At 39.6% G+C, this 26813-nt stretch overlaps 1 protein-coding gene across 4 annotated transcripts in view; it reads right to left on the bottom strand.

Moving 5' to 3' along the window:
- ZFPM2 (zinc finger protein, FOG family member 2) overlaps positions 1–26813 on the bottom strand; it is a 432895-nt gene that overhangs the window by 155955 nt on the left and 250127 nt on the right. For 3 of the 4 annotated variants that reach the window (XM_090040486.1, XM_090040489.1, XM_090040488.1), the window contains one exon: positions 24413–24499. The exons of the other annotated variant lie outside the window; for it this stretch is intronic. In XM_090040486.1, coding sequence (XP_089896612.1) covers positions 24413–24499 — 87 coding nt within the window. The remainder of the gene's footprint in view (positions 1–24412; positions 24500–26813) is intronic. 4 annotated transcript variants of the gene reach the window in all.

Here is a 26813-nt window from a genome sequence, read left to right as displayed (position 1 = left end):
CATTTGGACTACTCTTAACAAGTTTTTGTTTTTCTTTTTAAATCATTAAATATACAGAGGAATTTTCTTCTCAGGAAACAATCACGGCTTAGAATTCTCTACCCCAGGAGGTTCAGTGCTAACAGACTCTACTTTACCAGGACTCAAAAAATAAAATAGACTATTACACATAGACTGGATCCAATGGTATCTCAGAATTACATGGGGTTAATGCTAAAGAATGTTTTTTTCTTGTTTATTGTGGCCAGTATGCTCCTCTTCACTTCTGTGGAAGCAAAACTGTGTGGAATGATGCATGGGATTTGGAAGGTATAGCTTCTCCAACCTCATACTCACTGAAGACCCTCTCTGCCAAATTACTGCAGACTTTTGGTCTAAAAGAATATGCTGCTTCTCAGCTCCTGTGCCTCTGCTGTAACTCCTTCCTCTTTCAAATTTTGAATACCTGTATGTCCTCTCTTAAGGCCCTAAATCCATACATAGATGCTTAATAAAAGCAGCCTGATTTCCCAGTGATGGAGCACTGACCCAACCTCTGCTCTTTTTGTTCATAAAAGTGTTTTTTTCTTTATTGAACCAAAATCTTAGGATGGGTCATATGAACCAAACTGGCAAGAGTTTGAAGATGTCTTCATCTGGTCCTTTCCCACTGTGGACTGTACTAAGGCATCCTTTTCATGTTTGATTGAGATTAGTAGGCCAAAAATCAAATTTTTTTCTTTACTCAGAAGGGCTATTCTGTATGACACCACCAAGCCACGGGGAATAGAAACAGGATCTGGGCCCCAGCTCCATATTTTCAAATCTGGCAGCCTATAGCAAAGTCTTTAAACTGACATAGAGGTATCTAAATAAGGGGAGGTTAGAGACAGACATTACACATGAACCAGTTTAAGTGATCAGAAACTGGTTTAAACCTGTAACAGAACAGACGTTCAGTGCACATAAGCCAGTTTGAAAATGGCTGAAACTAGTTTGAGATAAACCTGGTTGAAATGTAGCATCAGACTTAACTGATTTGGCTCAAACCAGTTTCTGCAATGTCTGTCCCAGATCCCTTCCTAATTTAACTTAAACAAGAGTCCCCCAGCATCCCAGATGCTTTGCAACCCTGGGTGGGGGCCTCAGCTCCCCAGTAGGGCTGGCCCAGCCCCTGTGCTCCCTGGCCAGAGCTCCAGCAGAGACTGTAGGCACAGCAGGGTCTGCTTGGCTTCCCCATTCCCCGCCTCCCACTCCCTGCTCAAGCAGGGATTCCTTCCTCCCATCTCCGACAGCATGGACTGTAGTCAGCATGTGGTATGATAGATAACGCTAAGAGTTGTCTGTGTAAGGCAGACAGGACAGTGTCTGTTTAGGGCTTTTTGAAGCTAATCAACAAGTCGGCTGGTAATGTCCCTCTGTTCCTTCCTTAGAAAAAGTTATTGAAGAAAAGCTTGAACTAATGAGAGAGGCTTTTGTTTTGCTGATGGGCTGATAAATGCTATCAACTCCCTGTGTAACTCCCTGCTGGCTCCCTCACTGGTCAGGAGCAGTGAGTGGGGAGGAAGGAAAACACTTCCCAATCAGAGAGTCCTGCCAGGGCCAGGCCATGCCCACCTCAGCTCAGCAGTGTCAAAGGGAAGGGAGGGCTGCTCTAGTGCCCCCTGGCTTCTAGCCTGAGCTACTGCAGGGATGTGTCTGCATTTCTTCAGTCCAGAGGGGATGTCTGTACAGTTACAAACCGGTTCAGCCCAGGTAGGTTAGACTAGCCTGAAAAGATTGAATCAATTCAGGCTCAGGCTTTTTGAATATCTGTCCCTAGACTAAAGGTTCAAAGTATTTACAAATCCCAATGAAATCCATGGGACATTCAGTAAATAAATAAAAGCCCCTCTCCAAGCCATGTTTTATACAGCTGAAGAAAGAATAAAACCTAACAAAAAATACCTGAGAATTATGAGGAATCAAGGCCTTAAAGATAGCACAATTTGCTGACTGCAGAATCAGAGATGTTCAGGCTGCATCACTTAGAGGTTAGCAAAACTTTACCAAATATTTTCCCCATATTCTTGCTACAGAAACTGGTCTTAGAATATTGTTGAGTTTCAGTCACCCTATCTGTTTCAAACAGCTACTACATATCATTTGGCACTAATTGGCAGCAGCTGCTGAAGACAGACTTGAACCTGGCATACAGACTGAATAGTATTTTTCCCTTCTCTCAAGAGATCTGTCCCTCCAGGTGAGGTTTGAGGCCATTTGTAGTGCAGTGCATTGATCTGACATAGCAGCTGCCTGGCTTGTGTAAACACTGAAGCATTTACAGTGTTAGAACCCAGCTTCCTCACTAGTCTGACCACAAATATTCAAAATAAATTGGATTTTACATATTTTCAGATTTTAAGCCAAGTAAGGTAAACAAATATTGCATTTGAGTCCTTATTTTCACAAGTTCTCAGCTCCCATGCAGGTGGCTAGAACTACAGCAGCTGTCATTATTTCCAGTGGGAATAGATGGGTGATGAACACTGAAAATCTAGCCACTTAATTTAGGTGCCCAAATGGGGACTGAGCTCTTTCTGAGCCCAGATGCTAACACTGAAAACTGGTCTATTGAAAATAAATAAAAAATAGAACTCCAACCCAGTGTTGAAGACCAGATTGTAGTTTGGCTATAAACAGTCAACAATCTGGAATTATCTGCTAAAGACAGAAAAGTACTTTCAATGCAATAAACTCATGCTGCATGCAACACAGGAGGGACAGAACAATTCTTACTGAAAGTTCAAGTGAAATATGCCAATATTAATATGACAAGTTTTCTCACAACACTCAGATTAATAAGTGCATGTTACCAGTAGAAAGGGGATTAAAAAATCATACAGAATTCTGGACAAAAAGTGACACAGGCTTATAGTTTCTCTCTCTCTTCAGTAGTATTATAAAAATGCATCTTATTCTGTTTTTAATCAACAAGCCTTATCCAGCAATCAAGGCAGGTATATAATAAGCTGAGCTACTCTGTAAATCTAAACATTCCCCACAAATAGAAAAGATACAGCCTGAGCTCTCTGATTGTTACTAAGGCAACTATCTAAAATGAAAATCTGGTTAACCCTTTCCCCACCAAAACCACCCATGTACCAGTTTTAGCTGACTTTCTTGCATTTATCTTTCCTTCCCCCCCTCAAGAAATTCATAATTGTATTGCTTCAGAGTATTTATGCTCTGGTTGGTTATCCTATCATAGGCTGAAAGAACTGTGATAGGTAGTAGCTTCATATTTATGACTGAGTTTGTTTACTGGCTCATTACTAGGAGTATAGTTCAGGAAACAACTCCTAAAATAGGGGACACAAAATCCCTAGCTTGTTTTAACAAGGCCTACAGTTTTGACTAAACCCTGACAACAAGAAGGGAGTGTTTTTCAAGAAACAACCCTCTTTTTCAGTTATTAAATGGTTTGACCATAAGTACTATTGTGTGCCCTACATGTTCTTCCTCCGTGCTGCATTACATGAAGGCTATTTTAAAATGTGTTCTTAAAACCCTCACCGCTACAGAAAAGCCATCACAAAGAGCACTGGAAGGTATTTTAGCAAATTTTTTCATTAACAATTCACACAACATTGAAAATTAATGTGTGAAAGTTTGGCTTGATCTCACAAATTCAAGAAAATTCAGAGATAAGGACAAACTGCAAGACCTCAGAGCATCAGCTGATTTTACAATCTCAACTGCCTGTCTGTCTAATTAACTAAATATTTTAGCAATTTTAATTGTACTGTCAAGGCACCGGATTGACACAGATCTAAGTAAATTACCTTCAGCTCCATTTTAAGGCTCAAAGTCTGTCTTACTTAGTAGCTGTGACTAAACAAAATACTTACAAAAAAAAAGCAGAACTTGGATCACAAAATTTAATTTCTAAATGGACCTGCTGATTTTTTTTGCCTTCTGCTTATTAAATGCAAGTCTTTCAAAGGGGCAATAAACACAACATGGGTTAAGTCTGTTCGTGACTTTCCTAAGTACAGGAATGCCATTTTAAATGCTACTGAAATAATATACCGAACTGATTTTCTGGTATTTATATTACAACTGATCATGGATTAATTTAAAAGGCAAGTGCTTGGATATGTTATAAAAACACTAAATTTGTCTCGAGCCATGTTCAACTTAACAAAATGAATACATTTCTCTTGTTTTGTTTTACACAATCAAAATTCTCTTTGTCATCAATAGAAACTCTGCCTGGGTAAGGACTGTATGATTCAAGTTCTAGTATTTACAAATAATTGAAAGCGTAAGTGTGAGCAAATTGTGTTGAGAAGTATCTGATGCAGGAGTGCTGCTTAACTTTCCTGAACTCCCAGTACACTAAACTAAAGATACTACTTAAATGAATATGTTAAAGTTATAATTCATGCTATTTTAAGATTTCAAACTCGTATCTAGACTTTTACTAAATGACGGCTAAACTGGCACTGTAGGAAAAGAACACATGGACAAATGCTTATTTAAATTTGCTTATACTTATTTAAAACCATTTGGAAGAAATTGGGTTCTAAAAATACATTGACTTTATTTTAGTTGTGGATGTTAGTACATGTTGCTAGGAGTCAGAGGGATGTGTACCTGTCAATTATCAACTGGAAGTTACATCCTGATAATTTTAGGTGAAGCACCATAGTTTCCTTTTTTTCTTCATTTTCTGACTCCTTATCTGCTAATCTGTTATTCTCAAGCACCTTTAGGGTAAAACAGGCTAAAATGCCAGGGAAAAAAATGCCACTATGGCCTAATTCAAAGTTTCTTGAAGTCAATGAAAAAGACTCCAATTGGCATCATGTTACTTTGGATCGGGCTTAGTGATATGCATAATACATTTATGGACTGGACTGGAATTCACAGACATAAAAGAGATGACCAAAATAAGCCTTCAGACTTTGTGAAGAAGGATACATTCCAATTATAACTCCTCCAACTTCTTCTTAAATGCTTCTCATTATTCTCCTTCTAATTGGCACATATCATGGAACAGTCATTAACTGTCTTTTCTCTTTTCTTTAAAATATGCCTTTTTATATGGTCAAATACATTACTTCATGTAGTGCTGTATTTCATATTTAAAGTATGACAATTACTAGATCAATCCTAGAAGCTCCCCAAACATCAAGCATATTTATCAGTTTTGCCTTATTTCCCAGGAAGAGGTCCAAAATAGTCTAGAAATGTATTGGCTAGTCAACACATAACATACGTAAGCAATTCTTCATTATCTCTAGGAATGTACAACAATCCTAGTTTTTTTCCACTGCACTATTCTAAAAAAGTATAAATAGTTTCAAAATCAACACCACCATCAAATCAAAAAATATTTTGCTATTCTGGACTAAAGCCCCCACTTTAGCTATAAAGAATTTTCTGATTTATCTAATCTAGTAGTCTTTTAAGTTGAGGACTCTGAACTCCTCCCTTAATGTAGATCAGGCTTGTGTATGCCACGACAACTATATATCAACAACCAAGTGTCATTATATTTTACTCCTTTGGTCTCAACTACTGAGAAAAAATATATATGGTGTGTGTTTTTTGTCCACATTCCCTACAAAGCATGGGGAAATAGGAACATGCCAGGGACGGTCTTTCTATCTTTCTAGGCTAGATCTTGAGACTGTTCCATGCATCTTTTACCACTGGGGGAGAAGTAGCTGTTCGGCATCATAGTCCTCAGGAGAGTCTTGCGTTGTGGTGCACACTTGACCATACGGGGCAGCACTAGAAGGCAACAAATGGTCTTTAAAGAAATCCAAATGTAAGATATTACATTATGAATGATCTTAAGGCCTAATGGCAGGATTCAGAATCCTCAGGCCATGGCTGGCCATGGCATGTTCTTGCATGTCCAATTTCTATTGCATCTAAATCTCTAGACAAATATCTAAGAATAAGCAACACAAGAATCATACTGCCTTACTCCAAACCTTTCCCTTGTCTTGTCCTTAACTTAAGAAGCTTGACTAGATGGAGTCATAAGCAGAACTGATGACCATCACTTGAAGAAAAGTTACTTTCTAGAAGTAGTTAGTACCTGAGTTTCTCATAATCATATTACAGTCTCCCATCACAGTATAATTACTGACAGCAAAGATATGCTAATGAAAATCAAGGGTGTATCGTGAATAAAAAAATCTACAGAAATGTGCTAGCCTTGATATAATTTAGTTTACCTTGGTGAAAATTCTTTTTTTTTTAATTTCAATAAGTTGTAAGGAGCAAATGTCACAAAAATGGTATCATAAAATATAACTTGATTTTTCAAAAAGTTCTTTGTGTGCTTCAGGGATAATAAGAATAATAAAAATATGGATCTGGACACATAGGGTCAGTGTGGCATATTGGATTGCATCCACAAACTGACCCCAAAAGGGATCCAGTCAGCAGGCAGACCCAATGCCACTCATCCAGTCTGTGGGGCCAGAAGGTTGGGTGCCACAGGGTTAACACAATAATGGACTGTGGTTACTGGCTAGGTGAGAAGTTTCAGAAAACAAGACATACAACCACATGATACCCATGAAGAACAGAGGAAGTTTGTATAACAAAACGATGATCATGTTGACAAACATCATTAACTTATGATGGGATTAGGGAAGCTCATAGGGAAGCTAGCAGGCTGTGGAGTGGATGCCTACACAGTCAGGTGGGTGGCCAACTGGCTTAGGGATTTCATCCAGAGAGTGGTGGTGTATGAGTCATTCTCAGTCTGGAAGGAGGTAGGCAGTGGTGTCCTGCAGGGGTTGGTCCTTGGACCTATGTTATTTAATATCTTCATCAGCAATTTGGAGGAGGGTGTGGACAGCACCCTCTCCAAGTTCACAGATGATACCAAGTTATGGGGCAAAGTTAACACACCGGAGGGCAGGGAGCAGATACAGGCCGACCTGGACAGGTTGGACCAATGGGCAGAACAAAATAGGATGCAATTCAACAAAGATAAAAGTAAGGTACTCCACCTAGGAAGAAGGAATCCCTAGCACACCTATGGGTTGGGGGATGACCTCCTCAGCAGCTCAGAGCCTGAGAGAGATCTTGGAGTCATAGTTGACATTAAGATGAACATGAGCCAGCAGTGTAACAAGGCCATCAACAAAGTCAATCGCACCTTGTCATGTATTAGCAGATGCATGACCAACAGATCAAGGGAGGTGATGCTGCCCCTCTATGCAGCATTGGTCAGGCTGCAGTTGGAATACTATGTCCAGTTTTGGGTGCCACACTTCAAGAGGGACATGGAGAATCTGGACAGGGTTCAGAGGAGGGCCACTTGCATGATTAGTGGCCTCCGTGAAAGCCCCTATGAGGGGCGGTTGAGAGATCTGAATCTCTTCAGCCTTCACAACAGACGGTTGAGGGGAGACCTTGTAGCTGCCTGTAAGTTTATCAAGGGAGGACAACAGGGAATTGGGGATGCGCTATTTACCAGAGCACCCCAGGGAGTAACTAGGAATAATGGGTGCAAACTAGTGGAGAGTAGATTTAGGTGAGACATTAGGAAGAATTTTTTTTACTGTAAGGGTGGTCAGAATCTGGAATGGGCTTCCAAGAGAGGTAGTACTATCACCTAACTTGGAGGTCTTCAAGAGAAGGCTTGACAGTCAGCTGGCTGGGGTCATCTGATCTCGGTCCTCTTTCCTGCCAGGGGCAGGGGATCGGACACAATGATCCATTGCGGTCCCTTCTGTATCTACAATCTATGAAACTATGGATGTCAACAGCGCCATCTTTGGGGTGGAGGCAAAGCTGGGCGGAGCAATGGAATGACTTTGCGCTGCCACTGGCTTCACATCTGGCTGCTTGGCAACTCCCCCCTGCACCTGAATCCAGCATGTCCGGCTGCTCGCCACCCCCTGCCTGTGAATCTGCCACCAGCTTCCTCGTGTCCAGGTGCAGAGCCCTGCACAGGCTGATTTGCCCTGGGCCCTGCACTCTGCTTATGTTGTCTCTGGATGTCAACACACTCAATAAATAACCCCATACCCAGATGCACACAGCTAATCCTGGGAGCCTGCTCTATAGAAGCAGAATGATATGGGTGTATCCGGTATGCTGACTGCTATCAAACTTTGCAAGTATCTACATGGACAGGTGGAGCCAGGGAGGGTGTGGCAGTGCAAGCAGATCTACTTTGATTCATCAGCTTGGCACTAATACTAATAAGACTATGTAGCACTCACACAATGAGTTCTCTGTCCCCCACCATCTGCACCCCCTTTTCAAAATCCTAGATCTGTACTGTTCCTGTGCACATGGGAAGTATTTTCTATAGTTGAACTATCACATTGTTTCCTGTGTATTTGCCTCAATTAGGTATGGTCAAGTGGTTGTTAGAAACTGTGGAGCACAACATTATTTTTTCTGGGTGGGCCTGAGGACATGTTATTTGATTATTTGTTTGTCTATTTTTCTAGAACTCACTGTGTAATTTTTGTTCTTGTGCAAGTTTTACTACAAAAGGTCATCCAATATCCTTATATGGTTTTGCATATTTAGATCCCTACGTTAGTTGTCAGGTTATAATTTAATAGGTTCCAAATGGAGGAGGTTAAAGATGCCATTCATCCAAGTAAAAGCCAGTTACATTTGTAGTCCCTATGCTCAAGGGAAGTCAGGGACAACTCCAGAGATGTTAAGAAAGACTTTGAAGAGTTGGTTCCATGGCCCAGAAATATTAATTAAAAAAAAATAGGTACAATTTTTTGGCTTTCTTGGGGGAAGAGAGGGGAACTTTATGGCTCAACTGTGAATTGTTCTCTTGGCCTATCTGCATCTCAAGCTGTGATAATTACCTAGATCTGTCACAACAAATCATAGTATAGACAGTCAAAAAGCCTGAGGCTGATTTGATTCAGTCTTCCCAGGTTAGTCTATGCTAGGTAGACTGAACCAATAAGCAAGTGAACACACACTCACTTTTGATTCTGAAAATGCAACCACATGCCTGCAGTGGCCCAGGCAGCTTGGGCCAAGGCTCTGCAAGGCGGGAGAGGGGTTGGGGGGGTTGCAAGGGGGATGCATAGCATCTTGGGATGCTGGGAGACTGAGTTAACTTGAATTTGGAGGGGCTCTGGGACAGAAGTTCAATAAACTGATTTAACCTGAATCTGTTAAGTTTAATACTACTACATTCACCCAAGTTTATCTTAAACTGGTTTTGGCCACATTGAAAGCAGTTTATGTGCATGGAACTTCTGTTGTGTTACAGACATGAACTGGTTTTTGATCATTTATACCAGTTTATGTACAATTTCTGTCCCTAGCCATAGAGTAATTTAATTCCCTCAGTAGCTGGATGACATGCAAAGGTATTTTATTCAGCTCTAAATGAATGTCCTCAAGGCCAACCTAATGGAGGAAGAATCTGCTGCAAGGATCTCAGTCCTTTGAAACCTTACATGGACTGAACCAAGAACCTAGAGCCAACCACCCCATACAGAAACATGTGCCTGAGCTGCACCAGAGTCTGTTGATCAGGGATAGGCCTCATCAGCCATCTTTGGATCCACAGATAAGACCATCACGGAAGACAATCATCCTAGCCGATGCTGATGAAACAGAGGTTAGAGCTTAAACACACTCCCTAGTGATAAGGCTGCAGGAAAAACGCGTTTGCTTCATCTGGGATAAACCATAATGACCAAAAATGAGACCAAAATAATTAAAATCACTATAAGTGAAAAGTTATACAAGTAACTTTTTGATTCACTGGCTTACTTCAGAAAAAGAAAAGAGAAAAAAAGGAAAAAAAAGGTTTTAGGAGTCAAAGTGAAGGATTTGGACAAATATACTGAATTTAAGACAAGCTGCCTTTTGTCAATAAAAGTTCTGTGTTATTCATCAGTGCCGTATGGCATAAAACTCAAGAGTAGATTGATTAACTACAATTTATTTTTATGTGTATTCAGATTTTAACACTGATTATTGGCAAATATTTTCTCCTTTGCTTTCTTTCTCACCTTTTGTTATATTCTCCTATACCTCTGTATTTCATTCGGTGTTCTGCTGGTAGGAGAAAAAGCAGGAGAGAGATAAATGTGCAAAGTCAGTGCTGAAATCTCTCTTTTATTGTGAACGCCACTATTAAACACAAAAATCACTCAGAAGAGACTTCCTAATCACTGCTACATTGAAGTCTTCTGTTTTATAACAACAGTAGTACAAATTTATATTTAAGAGGCATCTGACTTCAAACTACATACTAAAATCAACAGGAATATACTATCTTAAATACTTGAGCAAAACTCAGTAAAAGATACAGTAGGCAAACATTGTAGTCAGCTCAGCAGTGATTACCAACTCATGCTCCAAATTCACTATAAAATGAAAATCAATATTTCCACAAGTTCCTGCAACATAAAAGATAACCTTCATTGATTTTTCTAGACTTAGGCCTCTCTGATAAAATCTAATATAAATTTTCAACCACGAGGATTTGGATCAGAGCAGGGGTGATAAGTCCTGCACATCTCTTAAGAGGTGGAGAATTTTTTTTTTAAAGTGCACGTTCATACTATTTATAATTTGCCCTGTGCAAGTGAAAGCCTTTTCCACCAGTGCTATCAGGAATCTCTTCTAATTTTTATTACTGTGAGGCTAAAGCCTGTTCCAGATAATTTGGAAATTTCAGGGGAATTGTGATAGGGCTGATGGTGCAGCCCTGGCTGACTTGAGAAAAGAGCTAACCCGTAATAGCCTCCATGGCCGTGCTGATTAAATGTTGCCATAGATGAAAGGCCTGCCATCGCCGCAATAAATTAACCAATCACACAAATCCCAAGTCAGTGCTAATCCTTCCTTGATACTCTGATCCTCTGATCAGCTCAAGGAGGTAAAGAAACTGGCTTGTGACGCTTGGTGCTCTAACCCCTGGATTTCATGTACACAACGAGCTAATGATATCTTGCTGACCAGTTCAATGGGATGAACTTCTCTCACAACCCTTAGGGAACACTGTTGTGGCCTTCTTTAAAAAAAAAATGACAAGCACATGGCAGGTTTTGTGTTTTATTATGAAACCGCGGGAAAACTAACCAGCACTTGTTAACCACAATAAGCATCAGACTAAGGCCAAAATACTAAAACATTCTATATCCTACAAGAGCAGGTGACATATTAAGCAGGAATTCATATTAAACAAAGACTAATTATGAAGGTAACTGTTATTAAACTACACAGCACAGCACTGATTTGAGGAGAGGGGCTCCCTAAAATAACACAGTCATTTTATTCTGTTCTTAAGATTTAGGGATGAATACATACAAATATATATGCAGAGACAGACAGACAGAGTGTCTCTTCCTCTTGCATATACTCCTCTATTGTACTGTCACAGTGTGATTATAATCAGATTTAGACATAGACTCATTTAATCAATTAACAGAAGGTCTGAACACATGCAGCGTTTTCTTATTAATTATATGAATGCCGCCTTTCCAATACACTTAGTGAAATTGAGTCTGTGCAGTCTGCATTAGTGTACTTTATAATTGGGGAAACTCTTTTTTGTGCGGTAATTGGTTGCTAAAAGTAAGAAAGCTCTGGGGTTTGCCCCTAGGGTTTCCACACATAAAGAGTTTTGAAAGTACTTCATTATCTCTCTTGGTCAGTTCTGTGAAATTAAAACTGTTTTCCCCTCTTCCTTACAAAAATAGTTTGAATCAAGAATTATTGGAAAATTATGTATTTAAAAAATCAGGAAAGTTCCTTCAGCTCCTGCTCACCATAATAAAGTGAATAGTGTCATGGAAGTCAAATGTTCAACTTGCAGGAGTAAAGTACACTAGAACAGGCATTTGATGAGTAATTTGATTGGAGAAAGCACACTGGACGTAAATTGCATAAGCAACTTATTCAAGAATTGTTTTTTAAATCTAACCAATGTATTAATTTTGTTTTTTGTTTATTTTCATAAGAAAAGGCTTGTAGACATTATACAAGTTGGTAAACTGTTCACATTGAATCAAATGTAGCTTAGAAAAGCAGAAGGATATAGTGAATTAAATAATGTGTGTTGTTTCATTCTTTTGATTTACTGATTTTTAATCCATCTTGCTAGTCCTCTTCCTTTAATTGATACAGTGATCATGTGCATGTCTGTGTGTGTACATGTGTGTGTGTACTGCTGCTATTGCATCTCTCCATGTGACCTTCCCAAGGAAGCTCTTCACATTGCTGGGCTCACAAACAGTTAGCCCAGGAGCAAGTCTCATGGGAATTAATTAGTAAGAACATTACAAGAACACAGCTCACTCTCTGCAAGGCATTATGGGCCAACATTTCCGAGTAGCATAGCTATCTCTGGCAAAAGCTGTTTTCCAAGAACAGCAGATGTTAGAGCAGTCCAGAAAGATACTTAAAGTAGGTTTTATTCAATAGAACCACAGGGGTTGGAAGAAATTAAATGGGGCTCTTCTGTCAAATTTAATCCTTTTGATTTTACCTCTGATGCCTCATATCTGCTAATATATATCAACTGTAGGACTGCACTTATCCAAGTTAACTATACTGCACACTTAAGATTTTAACTTTAACTGGCTACCACAGCAATATAGAAATTCAGCCTTTATGAAAAATGATTAAAATAATGTGCTTTTAAAAATAATACCTCTGGTCATGGATCTTAAATACACAAACTTTGCAGTCTCTGGTAAATTTCAACTAAGGTAAAGAATAATTTAAAGCAGTGGTTTTCAACCTGTAGTCCATGGACCCCTGTGGGTCTGTAGGCTGTGAGTAAGGTGGCCACGATATACGACTATGATCAGTCACAAGTGAAGCACACACACTTACGATTCAAAGGGGTCTGGACCTCTCTTTGAAATTTCCAAAGGGGTGTGTAAATGAAAAGGTTGGAAACCACTGATTTAAACTTTTAATGGAAAAGAAGGTAAGAAAAATATTTTTTAGTTATTATTAGCAAACATTTAAGAGCAAGGGAAAGACAAAAAAAACTCTTCAGGTATATTAAGATTACTCTTAAATCTGTCTTGCTTTGTGAGATGAATAGTACTGATGAAGAACTACCCCTGTTAAGGAAATGATCTCTTCTGGTTGAGGACAGGTCTCAAATGGTTTCACACATCTGTGATACAAACCAATGCAACATCAGGATGAATTTGATCCTCTCTGTTTTAAGATCATTAAGCTGGCAAGCACCGTGGTAAATGTAACAGATTATCTGTGATGTGATGGGATACATTTTGACATCAAGGTCTTTATTTCTGCATGCACAAGTGGCAGCGGGCAAAAGACATGTGCACCTGTGACTGCTTGTAAAAACAGCCTTGTGTTCAGAAGTGAAACCAGTTTTCTACATTTTGATTTGCTGTGGCTCACATGAGCTCCAACATCTGCTTTTCTACTAGTAGCATAGATACAATATCCTTACTGAAGGCTATAGCATTCAGAAGCAAAATTTATAGTGCTAAATTCATCTTTTTTCCAGCATCATAAAATTTATAGAATAGCAGGCACAGAATCCATTGCAATGAAATTACTAAAAAGGCAATAGGAAACAGAACCTACTCCATTTTATTGGACATGGAGAAGGTGGCCTGGGTCCAGAGACTGATTCTATTACATTTTTGCTAGAAATTTTCAGTAATCTTTGGAAAAAAAAATCACAAGCTCTTCTCCTTTCCACAATGTTTCACACACACCACTATATGCTGTCTACACTATTATAATGCAAACAGAAAATTAAAATATATATATTTTGTTTTACTATTGACAAAGAATGGATCCAGCTATGCACTACTGGTTCACACAACATTTTCACCGAACTCAGTGGCTGTTCTGCATGAATAATAAGTACAGGAGAGAGACTGAAGTTTGCTGCAAGGAGAAACCATCTTCCTTTATAACAGACAATCTATGTTTTGTTAAGTGTTTACTTCAGCATGCACAGTGATTAAATTGTCATTTCAAATGTGCTAATGGGCTAAATAAATTTTCACTGCCTGTCTGTGCCAAAGGGGAAGGTGAAGTTTGGGCAGAGTGTCAGAGCTGCTTTAGGTGTAGTATCAGAGTGTTATTTTAAGGTCAGCAATCTGCTTCGAGTGACTTTTCTCAGAAGGTGGGTCAATTAGGTAATTGCGTAACGATCCAAAACATGACAAGCACCATCACAGAGTTCCTACACATTAACATGAACTAATAGGAATGGGAGCTACAAAACATGGTGTGATGCTAATTTAGAAGGAGAAACTGCCACATTTCCACTTATAGATTGCTACAATCTTCAGACTGAATTCTTTGTCAAAGAACAAGGTAATCAAATTTTAAGGTTTTTATTACAATAACCTTGGATCTCCTGGAGAATATTCAGTGAAATATGAGAGAAGTTTTAATACCTGGAAGCACAGCTCCACTACAATAAGGTCAATTTAGGAGCACTATTGAGACTCTAGGCCATAATGACTCCATATGGAGCTGGGTAGTAGCTAAGGTAATAAACTTTTGCAGTGAGATTTCTTTGCTCAGTGCAATACTAGCATAATGTGGCAGTTACTCTTCTTTCTTTCACTGTAGTTTCTTTTTTCCTTTTCTGAACCAACACTCTTGCTTTTTCTTCAGCATCTCAGAAGGTTTGCAAATCCAAGGAAAATAGCAATCAACCTCAGAACGAGAAACTCTGAATACTGTAGAAAAGGCAAAATCCCCAGTCCTCGACCCCCTACACAAAGATGTTTGCATTTGTCTTAGAAACTCTTATTAAATGGAAATTGCTCTTAGTTTCCATAGTAATAAGAAGACACTAAATGCATTTGAGGACAGAGACATAAGAAATTGGGGACAGCTGCGGCCGGCAGATTTGGGACACTGGTATCATGTATGTAACAAATCTTTATTAATAAGTACATTAAATCCCATATTTTTCATTTATAACTGCTGCATAATTTCCTGTTAACACTTCATGTAAATTCCAGATAAGGTAATAATTTTTTTTCAGAATTCTATTTCTGTTTCATTATATGTTCTATACTCTGCCCCACAGGTCAGTTGCATGATTGAAGTTTTATGCCTCATTAAAATTCCACTAGTTAAAACATGGAGACAGAATTTTGGTAATTCCTTTCTCCACTACTACAATTAACCATTACACTGGATTCTTGTATTACTGCAATCCAGGTTTAAAAATTACTGTATGGTGAGATGGTCAAGGGGTCTGAATGTCCTAAACATAAGGCTCTTATCTTTCTTTGCTCCAATGGCTGAAAAACCCTGCACCACCACCTCCCAATTCAGTATTTCTAGCTAGCAGCTGCTATCAGAAACCTAAATAACAAAAATATGCAAACTTGCACACTAATTCCCTTTGGAGATAGATCTTGGCTGCAGCCCTGTCATAAATCAGAGAATTTCGATATGAAATGAGGCAAGCAGCTCTAATCATTTCTGCATTTCAAATTGGATCACTGGCTCAATCACTGGGCTTTTTTAAACTGCTTGCCTAAGAGCAAATGTGAGGCGGGAGATAATTCTGAAGAAATCTCTTCTTTTGTGGCCGTAGAACTCTTTTAACTGTTTCAAGACTGAAGGCCACATTTCAGTGATAATAACATATATCTGCTGCGAGAGATATGGATCCTTAAAGACATCTTCCTTCTCTTTCAACTCATAGAATTCCATCAATATCTGCATATATTATATATATTAATATATGTGTGTGTGCATATGGGTGTTTATGTGCATAAAAGAGAGAGGAGAGAAAAGAAGAGAGAAACATCTGACATGTAGCTTCAGTATATTTCTCCTTAGAATCTTCTCTTACTTTACTCAGGGCACCTACTGGATAGGTAACTTTTTTTTTTAACACTGGAAATGTATTTAAAGATAAACATAAAATTGTAGAAAAATGTGAAAGAACTGAGTTTAAACAAGGGGTTGCCAGTTTCAGGAATACCGTCAGCCTGTTCTTTACCAGTGGTTTGTTGGGTGGAAAAAAAAAAAAAATCAAACGAATAAAATCAAGGTAAACAAAGATCTTCAGTAATCAAATGTGACATCCAAAGATCTCCTCCTTTACCCACCACAGACAAGCCTTGAAATTCTCCTTTATTATACCATTGATTTTCTATTTTCACATCTTATCTAACCCTGTGAAAACAATATATCAGGAAAAAAATTAGCCTGAAAGTCAATTACAGTGTAAACAGCATCCTCTTGACCCTCTATTTTTTGCTCTGAGTATCCCTTCTTTTTTCACTCGAATGATACTACAGGCTTGTTGCAGTTTCAGTGTCCTCACCGCAGTGCTTTGAAATTGAATTTAACTCTATTATCAGCAGGCTTTTGTAATCTCATGTAAGCCTAATAGTGATCAGATGGAATTTTACAGCTAAGCTCCCTGCATTTTGAGGACTAATTTAAAATGTTTATCAAATTTTTGTTTTAGACAGTTAAAACAAAATTCTTATCAGTCTCCTATTTTCACCTTCTAATGCCTGATACTGTATTTCCCTTCTGGGAACTTGTATTTTACTCAGGGATACATAATTTTCTGTTTCCTTCTTTTTCATGTCATTCTTTTGGTAAAATTTAGTGAACTATTTGATTCAACACTGATACAGATGTTTGAAGATTTTAATATGCCTATTTATATAATATCCCTATTACAGCAACCAAGTAAATAACCCTTTTACTGCTTTTCACTGACAACTCTACAAATTACACTGAAATGGAAAAAAACATCCCAAAACCATGCAGTGTCATCAGAGCTTGTACCATCAAATAATCCAAGTCGTATCAAGGTGCAGAAAACAAGTATGCTTTATCAACTGTGAGGGCATTCTGCCAAGGCCTTCCATTCTCCACTTCTGGAGGTTTTTGAAGGCATAAGTAGAAAAACCAAAGGAGTCTCCCAGCAGGATTGTCAAGGATAATGCCAAGAGGGATGGATCTCCATCATTGTGGCCTGGTTCCTCACAGCCACATATTCCTCATATCTGTGGAGCACGGACTATATGGAATTGAAATGGTGCAAGGCTTTTGCACACTCAAAGGTGGCAGGACTCCAAAAAGTTTCAAACCTCCCTTCCCTTCCCTCATCTCTATATTATATATTTGAATGGGTTTTCTGATCTTTTCAATCATGCTCTGGCTAAAATTTTAAAGGCAGATATAATGCAAAGTATTTGCTGCCTTGCTCCATCCAAGCATTTAGTTTAAATGGTTCAATTTAAACTATGTGGGTATTTGACTTCACTGATTTTTGCTCAATGTGCTTACTGGCTGGCAAACAGGCCAAGGGCTGGATCAAGACCGAAAGCAGAATACATTAAAAACAAGTCTCTTCAAGCTAAAAAATAGATTGACATTGTGCTTTCATTTATTCTATGCAACACAATAAATTCAATGTTAATACATCAAACCTCTTGGGGTCTTGTCCAGAAAGTTCAAGGATTTGAATCTCATGAATGCCGAATTTGTATTGTTTTCAACTGAGGTAATTTTGCTGTTAAGTAGAAACGAGTGGCCTGCCTCACCTGCTTACAAGTGCGGGAGAATCAGCCAACTAATTTTGAGCTCACCTCTGTTTTTTGTTACATCTTAGGAGGTCCTGTCAAAAGACCTCATGGTTCAATGAGGAGTTAGAGCCATAAACTAAAGCTATTTTTTGAATAAACAGGGTTCTCTTACCTCTTCAACACACCTACCTATCATTGATAAATATTTCCAATAACCTTGCATTATTACACTAACACCTCCTATTTTGATTATGTGGGAAAGGGCCCAAACTTCTAACACTAGCATGTAGTAGACTTCTTTCAGATCTGAGATTGTTATTCTCCAAAGAATGGCATGTGTCTTTAATAGAATAATTAGGTAAGTGTCCGTAAAAGTTTAGTTGCAGTAACATGTCTGTCTTAATTTCTGTTACCATATTTTCCACATACCTATATTGGTTAAAGAAATCCTGATGACAGCATTCAATTTCCTTCTCAAAACTGTTGCATAAAGAAACTCTCCACACTCACTATAAAGCTTTAATTTTTAGGTTATTTCTCTGATACTGCATATCTCTGCCTTGCATATGTGCAAATTCAATATCCAATGAAATTCCTGTATTCTGTATATACTAGGGCTGTGAGAAGCTTTGGTAGCCGATTCAATTCAGAGGAGGTTCGGCCCAATTCAGAGGCCAAACTGTCAAATCCGAATTGAATCGGGAGACCCATTAAAAGGTCTGAATCAAATCAGAAGCCTCCAAATCAATTCAGAGATTTGGGCAGTCCCTACTTGCCATTGCAGAGAGCTGGACCCAGGCTCCGTAGGGGGAATAGGGGGCAGGGGGACTGGAAGAGGGGAAAGGGGACAATGAGGGGACCTCTGCATGGCCCCATCCCCTGCCAGCTCCCCCAGCCCACTGAGCACCCCCCCACCAGCTGGTGAGTGCAGAGCTTTAAAAAAAAAATAAAGAAGCCCCACCCTCGCTGGTTGCAGCAGCAGTAATTGGGACCTGTGGGGGGCTCATGGCAGAGCCCCCCCTGCACAGCATGGGGCAACAGGGTACAGTGGGGATTGCCTCCCAACCTGGCTGCTGCATTGCACAGGTGCAGTGCAGCTCAGCAGGGCGCCACATGCTGTCCCAGAGCTGGGGTGGCTCCAGCAGTCATCTGGAACTGGGCAACACTCAGCCTGAGTGGTCCCAGCTCCCAGACAGCACACAGAGCCCTGCTGTGCCCTGCTGAGCAGCACTGTACTCTCGCGATGCAACAGTTGCCACATGGGTGCCAGGTAGGGAGGGGTGATCCCTGCTGCCTTGTTCAGTGCAGGGGGGCTCTGCCATGACCCCCAGAGGCCTTGCTACTGCTGCATCTGGTGAGTGCAGGGTGCTTTTTTTTTTTTTTAAAGTGCTGGGATGGTGGGGCTGGGTGGGGCAGCCATGGGAAGGAAGCTGGGGAAGGGAGCAGAGAGTGGGGACATGCTCACTGCCGCCACACCCCCACTGACACTGCTGCCTCCCATTTGATTCAGAGGAGATTAGGCCTGATTTGGCGGGCAAATCTCCAAATCCGAATTGGCTGAATTGAATTGGGACAGTGATTTGAGTCACTGAATCGAATCACTGTCCCTCCAAATTGGCTGAATCTGAATCAAATACTTGCTGCTTTGCACAGGCCAAGTGTATACCACATGGAAACACTTAGACATGACCAGAACCACAGTTGTAGAACGCTAAGTACAGGTAATGTAACTTTCTGCTAAAAACATCTGTTTTAAAACATCTGTTTCTAATAACCACTGAGTGCAACACAGGAGCAGACAGGTGTACACCAGCCACAGAACACAACCAGTTTTCTCTAGGGATGAGTACTTTCTTAATGGCTGCTGCTGAAAAATACATGATGCTTACATTTTCCTTACTGGAATTGGGCTTGCTTGAAACACAGCAGAGTAGAGTAGTTCTCTACAGGAATGTTTGTTTAACCATTAAGTTCAATATGATATTATTAAAACCTGCTTTCCATAAAATACTGAAGCATTTCAGAATACAGAATACTAGAAGGTTTCAACTTGTTGTTACCAGTACATAGGAGATAGAAGGGCAACAGATGTATGTGAAAAGCAGCAGAAACGGTTCCCATTGTGACAGTGTTTTAAAGGTTGCTTGCTATGTGGTGGAAAAAGTGTCTTTTCTTTAGCTCTGGCACCCAGATCCAGATCCTATGCGTTCCTCTGCCTTATTTGGTTTATTTAGTCCTCTGCGGGGTTCATTTGATACTTTAGGGAGAGTTTGGCAGCTTCTCACTGACAAAATTCTGGAAGGTTTTTTGTTTTTGCCAGTTTAGCAGGGGACCGAGCCTAGATGCCCCCCCGCCTTTCAAGGTGGGGAAGTCACAGCAGGAATGAGAGATCACATAAGGATTCAAGGAACAGCTGGAAAGAGAGCACAGGGACGTTACATGCTGTACATACCAGCCTGGGACTGTTCTTACTGAAAGTAGGAGAGAACTTGCTAAAACTTCCACTTCTCAAATTTTATGAAAGAAACATCCTAACAACAGGAAGTGTGGTTGTTGTGCCACCTGTCAACAGACAGTTAATGATCAGAAACATTAAAAAAATTCTGTCTAGTTACTGTACTTAAAGAAGATTTAATGAAAAATAAATATATTATTGCAATGCAGGTGTGGGTGAGCCCACTGTTTCTTCTGTTACAACTCTTCTATTTTCCATGCACCAGCAACTTTAAAAAGAATCAGGGTTCCTCTCTTCTTTGCCAGAGTATAATTTTCTGGTAAAGTTAAAAAAAAAAGTCATTTTAAAAATTAGAGTGAGGATAAAAATAAGCACTTCCCATTTTTTAAAACAAGTCTAACCATTTAAAAAAGCAGCTAAATCTGAAATCTGACTCTTCGCATGAAAACAGCTCCCAGTGAGCAGCCAGCAAGGCAGCACTCTGGAAACATGAGTAGTGAAAGGCAAAACTTTTAGTCCTGTGCAGTATGAAAATTCTGCAGAAGCCATGCCTAACTACTGCAGAGCACCTAAGCATCACCAGCAGTAAGGTGCTACATTTTTTATTTAAAGAAAAACACAAACTTTAAAAAAATTAAACAAACTGCATTATAGCTAAATAATCACCAATAAAAGCCAGTAAATATACAATTTAAAGATGACAGAAATGTAAACTTGGTCATTTTGCACTTAGCACATTACTTTTTTTCTTAATTTTCATTTTATATTTTAATATATCATTTCATGTATTTGTAACTATAGGAAACAAACAATAGAAATATTTCTGAGTTAATGTCTTAGAGAGACTTAACTTTTTATTCCCTGAAAGTTTTTTAATTTTAACTAGGAAAATTTTATGATGAATTAATCTGGTCCCTTCCTGTGAAGACATCTCCCTTTTATACTTTGTTTTTGAAGTTTTCTGCTCACTCTCAAGTGTTAAAAGTACAAGGAACTCCCATCAGCAAGTAAAAGTAAATATGGTCAGCAAGCCATTTTTTGGTGGCTCTAGTATCTTGTTATATAAGAAGTAAATCTTGAAAACAGCTGAACTTTATTTTAAAAATAAACTACTGCCACACTGGTTTAAAAACAACAGTCATCTTCACCTGTTCTCTAGGGTAGGGGGGAAGAGGCCCTTAATTATACTGGCTCCAAGAGCCTCTCTAATTAAAGTGCCTGCAGCATCTCATGTATTCAGCGTCTCATGCTTCAAAATGACGGATACACTTTAACTGAAGCTTGTTCAACAAGCTTGTTCAATGAGCTTTAGTTAAAGCGCCCCAACCACCATTTTGAAGTGCAGGGATGCTGAATACATGAGATGTGGAGGCTGCTGAAGTGTGCCAATTAGCATGCTTCAGCACACTTAATTAACCAAGTCTGCGCTGATGCACTGTAATTACAGTGTATCAGAGCAGCATCCCTGCACGCATATTGGTACCCAATAAGACAAAAAAAGCACTACACCCCCAATAAGATAATTCCTCAAAACATGACTTAACATGTTAACATTAATGATGTTTTACATGTGTGGAGGCTCTGTTCAATTCCAATCCTCAATCCAGATAATATATATGTAGCCACTGCTCCTGAAATTTCTTATGCTTGTGTTTGACTTCATAGGGACTATTCACCGTACATAGTCACAACTGAGACTCAAAGGACCAACACAATACATGCAATTAAACATGCCTCTAAAACTTTTCAGGACTGGGGTGGTGCTTATCAGGTAACTTATTACAGAATTAATGGATCATACAACCACAATGAGTAAAACACAGGCCTCAGGCTTCCCCAAATTATTTCCAATTTTGTTCTTGGCCTATATTTTAGAAAGAGAAAACATCTAGTGATGATTTTAAAGTTTTAAAGATTCTACATGAGCTCTTGAGAAATGAATCTACTAATTAATTAATCTCACCATAAAAACGTGCGCCTTATTTCTGGGCTGAATTTGTTCGCTTCAACTTCTAGCCGCTGGATCTTGTTTTTCTGCTACACTGAAGAGTCCTCTATTATCAAATTTTTGTTCCCCGTGTAGACAATTATAAACTCTGATCAAGTCAACCCTTAACTTAAAGTGAAAACAGATTGAGTTCCATGAGTATTCAGGCACAAAGGACTTTTTCCAATTGTTTAATCATTTTGCAGCTCTTCTCCCAACCTTTCTAATTTATGAACATTCCTCTTGAATTAGGGATGCCAGAACTAGAGAGAGCTGAGAAGAATGGTTAAACCACTTATCCAGCAAGATAACTGACAAAGTCTTCATTTCCTTCTATCTCTGTTTCTACCTGCTTCAACTCACCACCTCAATTTGTTAATATTCTCTATAGAGGTAGAATTTGGAAACTTTCTACATTTACACTCAGTTTGAAAAGGTACACTTGACTTTGAACTTTTGGTGACGCTGACAAGCAACTGGTTTCAAGGTGGTTCTTGAGTGACCTGTATTCTTCTGTTATGTGTTGCGGTACGTTACTGAAACTAAAACTTTACAGATCCCCTTTATGATTATAAATTTACCATTTCAAAGAGGAGATGCCTCACCGAGATGCAGAGCAGAACCAGATGATTCTCAAATTACTTTTTAAGTTGAGTCTATTCTGGGGAAGGAGATGGCTGATATTTTAAATCCCAACCTACACAGGGTAACTACAGATGTTAATTTTAGATAGACCTAACTAGAATTGGTCGACTTAAGTGCTGATCTGCACAGATGTTTGGAGAGGTTAGATCAGGCAAAAATGGCTGGCGTGTTCCAACTTAGGTCACCTCTTCAGGTGAATTAAGTTAGATCAGGAATGGGTTAACTTGATTTAACCGACACCTGTACATGTTCACAACACAGCTCCAGGTTTGAGAAAGACCACCCGCTTGTCCCAGCCCCAGGACTGTGCTTTTCCTACACCACCACCCCAACTCCCATCTTGACCAAGATATTTTTAGCCCCCTAACCCTCCAGCCCTAGATGGGCAAACCCTCCCACGGTCCCAACAACCCCCCTAATCACACCAAACCACACTGGGACCCACTAGCTACCCTCCTCCCTGATCCTACCTGCCTCCTCCCCTGCCCTGACTGACTTGGATCAGGTTCTCAGGGTGACTCATGGCACCGGTGAATGCCTACACAATAGGGACCTGATCTACAATCATGCAGATTAAAGTAAGGCTCCTGATCGTAGATTGGGTCCTGCAAACATGTGCATGTACCTGAAGATTGATCCAGAAGTTGCCAACAGGCTACCAGATGCCTAGAGGCCACCAGGTGACCATGTCCCATCTATGTGTTTGCTCAAGGACTATCTTAAATAGCATCCTGCCTCCTAGCACACAGCTACGTTAATCTGTGACAACAGGACATTCACATGTCAACAAGACAAATGCCTAATGGAGGATCCTACTGCAAAGGAATAAAGTGCACCATTCAAACTGCCAATAAAAAAGAAATTTAGAAAAGATTGAAAGTTTGATTCCAGCATCTTCATTTCCATTGAGATTGAAGTCCAACCAAACAATAACTTTGAGCATTCCAAGAGCATCCTTCACCAAGCCCAAAACACATATAAAAGCTCTTGTGCTAAGTAGTATCAGTTCAAATAAAAAACTTTTCCTGTTTAAGGTCAGAGGGAACATAGATTTTTAATGTAATCTTTTGAATCGTTAAAAAGTGAGAACTGCTGTAAGATAAAACAAAAATTCCATTCAACTTTTCATCTCTGCTTCATTTTACATAGAAATCTTTTCTCTTTACAATTCAGTGCAATTTAAGTATGCTTGTGTAAACATGGATTATACCACATCAGACACTAAGTTAGCTATCTCAAGAGAATTTGTATCTCTGCTGTGTGTAAGTAAGCAGATTAATTCCTAGATCATGCGTTACCTAATATATTTTCAATTCAATTTCTTCTTTTCTTTCTGCACATGAGATCAGGGAAGTGGGATTATTTTATTAATTTAACCAAAAGTTTCCATGTTTTCCCTGTTATCTTTTTAACGCAAAAATCCATCAGTTCCTTGTGTGAGAAACAGTATCGGCAAGGATGTATAAAGGCAAGAGACCTAAGCCCTCAACAACTTACAGACAAATAAATGGCATAGGGAAGTGACAAACTTTTTCTCACAAATCACTACCGGTGGCCTGGAATTCTCACACATTCCAAACCCTGATCTACAGAGGCACCTCCTGCCTGCACTAAGATCAGCTATTGTATGAAATTTAGAGAAGATTATTTATTCATTATCATTTTTGCTAGTTTTATGGAAAATCTGTAAAGGAGTGTATCAGTCAGTTTGTTTTTATTACAGCAGTGCCTGCTAGCACTGTTTAAGGTAAGGGCCTGTCAACAGATCATAGAAGCATAGGATTTGCTGTATAAGATCAGGCCACTGGCACATACGTTTGGTATCTTGCCCCTGGTAGCAGCTGATGTTGCAGAAGACGATGTCACATAAATCACAAGATGCTGCAGCTTAATTTTGCAGTGCTATACATGGAGAGAAGAAGGAGATTCCTTTTTCAGTCCTATATTATTCATCTTATGCCCAAGTATGACATATATATGAGATATGATTACATTGTATATACATATGTATAACCACGCAAGTAATAATTAGCTATAAAATGATCCTGATCCTTTAAAAATGAATCCTATTACCAACATTGTAAGTAAAGTATCATGAATAGGGAAACTGTTTATATATTGTTTTAAGAAATTATTTTTACTTCCCAATTATTACTATCCATTACCTTTTATTTTAACCAAAAACCCATCTATCTCCATGCATTTGCAGTAGCTTTTTAAGAGTCTGCAAGGGTTGAACATTGGTAGGTAGAAAATTATGATGTCCAGGGACCAGGGTCATGCAGGCCACTAGAAGCCCACCACAGAAGATCCTTACTGAAGGGTCTACAATGAAAAGTTCACTTCTCAGTTCAGACAACAGCTAAGCAGAAAGAATGGCCAGTGCTAGCTGAATGGCACCTGAAAGCAAGTGGCAACAAGAGAGGAGGCTGGACTAGTGCCTGCTGATAAAAATGTGCCCTATATCCTAGCCCCTCACAGACCATGGTAGGTGAAATGGGCTATGGACAGAAGTTACACAAAACTGGTTTAAGTGATCAGAACCTGGTTTAAACCTGTAACAGAACAGAAGCGCAAGTGCACATAAACCAGTTTCAAAATGGTTGAAACTGGCTTAAGATAAACCTGGTTGAATGTAGCATCAGACTGATTTGGGTAAAACTGGTTTATGACACTTCTGTCCCAGACCCCTTCCTGGTTTAAGTTAAATCAGAGCCCCTCAGCAACCCATCATGCTTCCCAGCCCTGGGCTGGGCTTTGCTGTCTGCTCCAGCAGAGAAGTATTGAGGGGGCAGGGCAAGGACTGCCCCGCTAGGCAAACCCTGGCTGGGGTCTGAAGCCAGGGAGGATGGTTAAACACCCTTTCCTGGAATATGGAGCTGACCTGCCCTGCCCTGCTCTGCTAAACTTACTGAAACTTACTGCTGGCTGCGACTATGGACTACAAATCCCAGAGGCACCTGGAAGTAGGAAGAGGAAGTGAAGAACAACCCTGCAGAGTCCTGCTGCTGTGATTCTGGACCTTAAGGGGCACCAGGAAAAGGAAGTGGATACACAGCCCATACTGGCTACATGCCAGAGAGCTGTGCTCTAGCATCCCCCAGTTTCTGACCTGAGCCACTGCAGGCATGTGGCTTCATGTCCTGAATCAAAAGTGAATATGTGTCCAGTTGTTTCTCAATTTCATCTCTGCAGGTCAGACTAACCTGCAAAGACTGAACTGATTCAGCCTTGAACTTTTTGACTGTCTGTACTTAGCCCTGGAGACTGTCTTAATCCAAAATGAACAAAGAAGAGTTGAGGTGATGTAAGGAAAGAAAGAGGGAAAGAGATATGATATGAGATCATGGTGAGAAAAAATACATGATAGTAGACAAGAGGAAAGGGAAGGTAGGTGCACAGGAAGATAAAACTAGGTAATTAGATGGGGCGGGAGGAGAGAGAGAACAAGTATGCATGCATAGTGAAAAGGGAGAAGAATAAAACATTAATAGCATTTGAACTCTTCCACACTGACCACAATAACTGTCTCTCCTGTGGAAGAGCCCACAGCCCCTTATAATCAGCTGCTCTAACAGAAATATTCAGAAGTCAAGGATGTGAGCAGGGTGCCAAATTTGAGGATTTCCATGCAGACATGCATCAGTAGAGGCTGCCACACACCTTTATTAAATAATCAGCCACACGTGCCAATAAATAAATTGTGTTACAGGAATAAATCAGTGCTTGGGCTAGAACTTGGGTCCCAAGGCACCTTAACAGCATCTTCTTCAGCTAAGTTAAAGACATCTGAGGTGCCTGTACCCCTTATCCACAATTTCCTTGCATCACCCTCCCTACATGAGCCAGAAATCATTCTTACTAATACCCATACCAATACAGACTTGAATGTGTATTCCACACTAAAGGTCAGACTGAGTTCCCATATATACATTTTTAAAATATGTATTTAAAAATCTAAGAAAAAAATGCACTGTCTTAACAAAGATCTTTTCTATAAGACTTTTGAGAAATTATTTTTGCTCTCACCCTTGCCTTCAGAAAGCGATGTTCATATAGAAACTTAAAATTAATACAAATGACTGAAGAGGCACAGCACCATTACAAAGGATTTACACACAACCGTCTTATCAATACCAACCTCCTAGCTCTTAGACTCCTAAAGACAGAAATATGGAGCTACAAATAACATTCATTTCCCAATTGCTATGCCAAC

The sequence above is a fragment of the Crocodylus siamensis genome, chromosome 3 (assembly GCF_052110815.1).
Source record: "Crocodylus siamensis isolate JL-2025a chromosome 3, ASM5211081v1, whole genome shotgun sequence".
NCBI lineage: Eukaryota > Metazoa > Chordata > Crocodylia > Crocodylidae > Crocodylus > Crocodylus siamensis.
The sequence above is the reverse complement of the archived record's forward strand: the minus strand, read 5'-3'. Positions and strand labels throughout refer to the sequence as shown.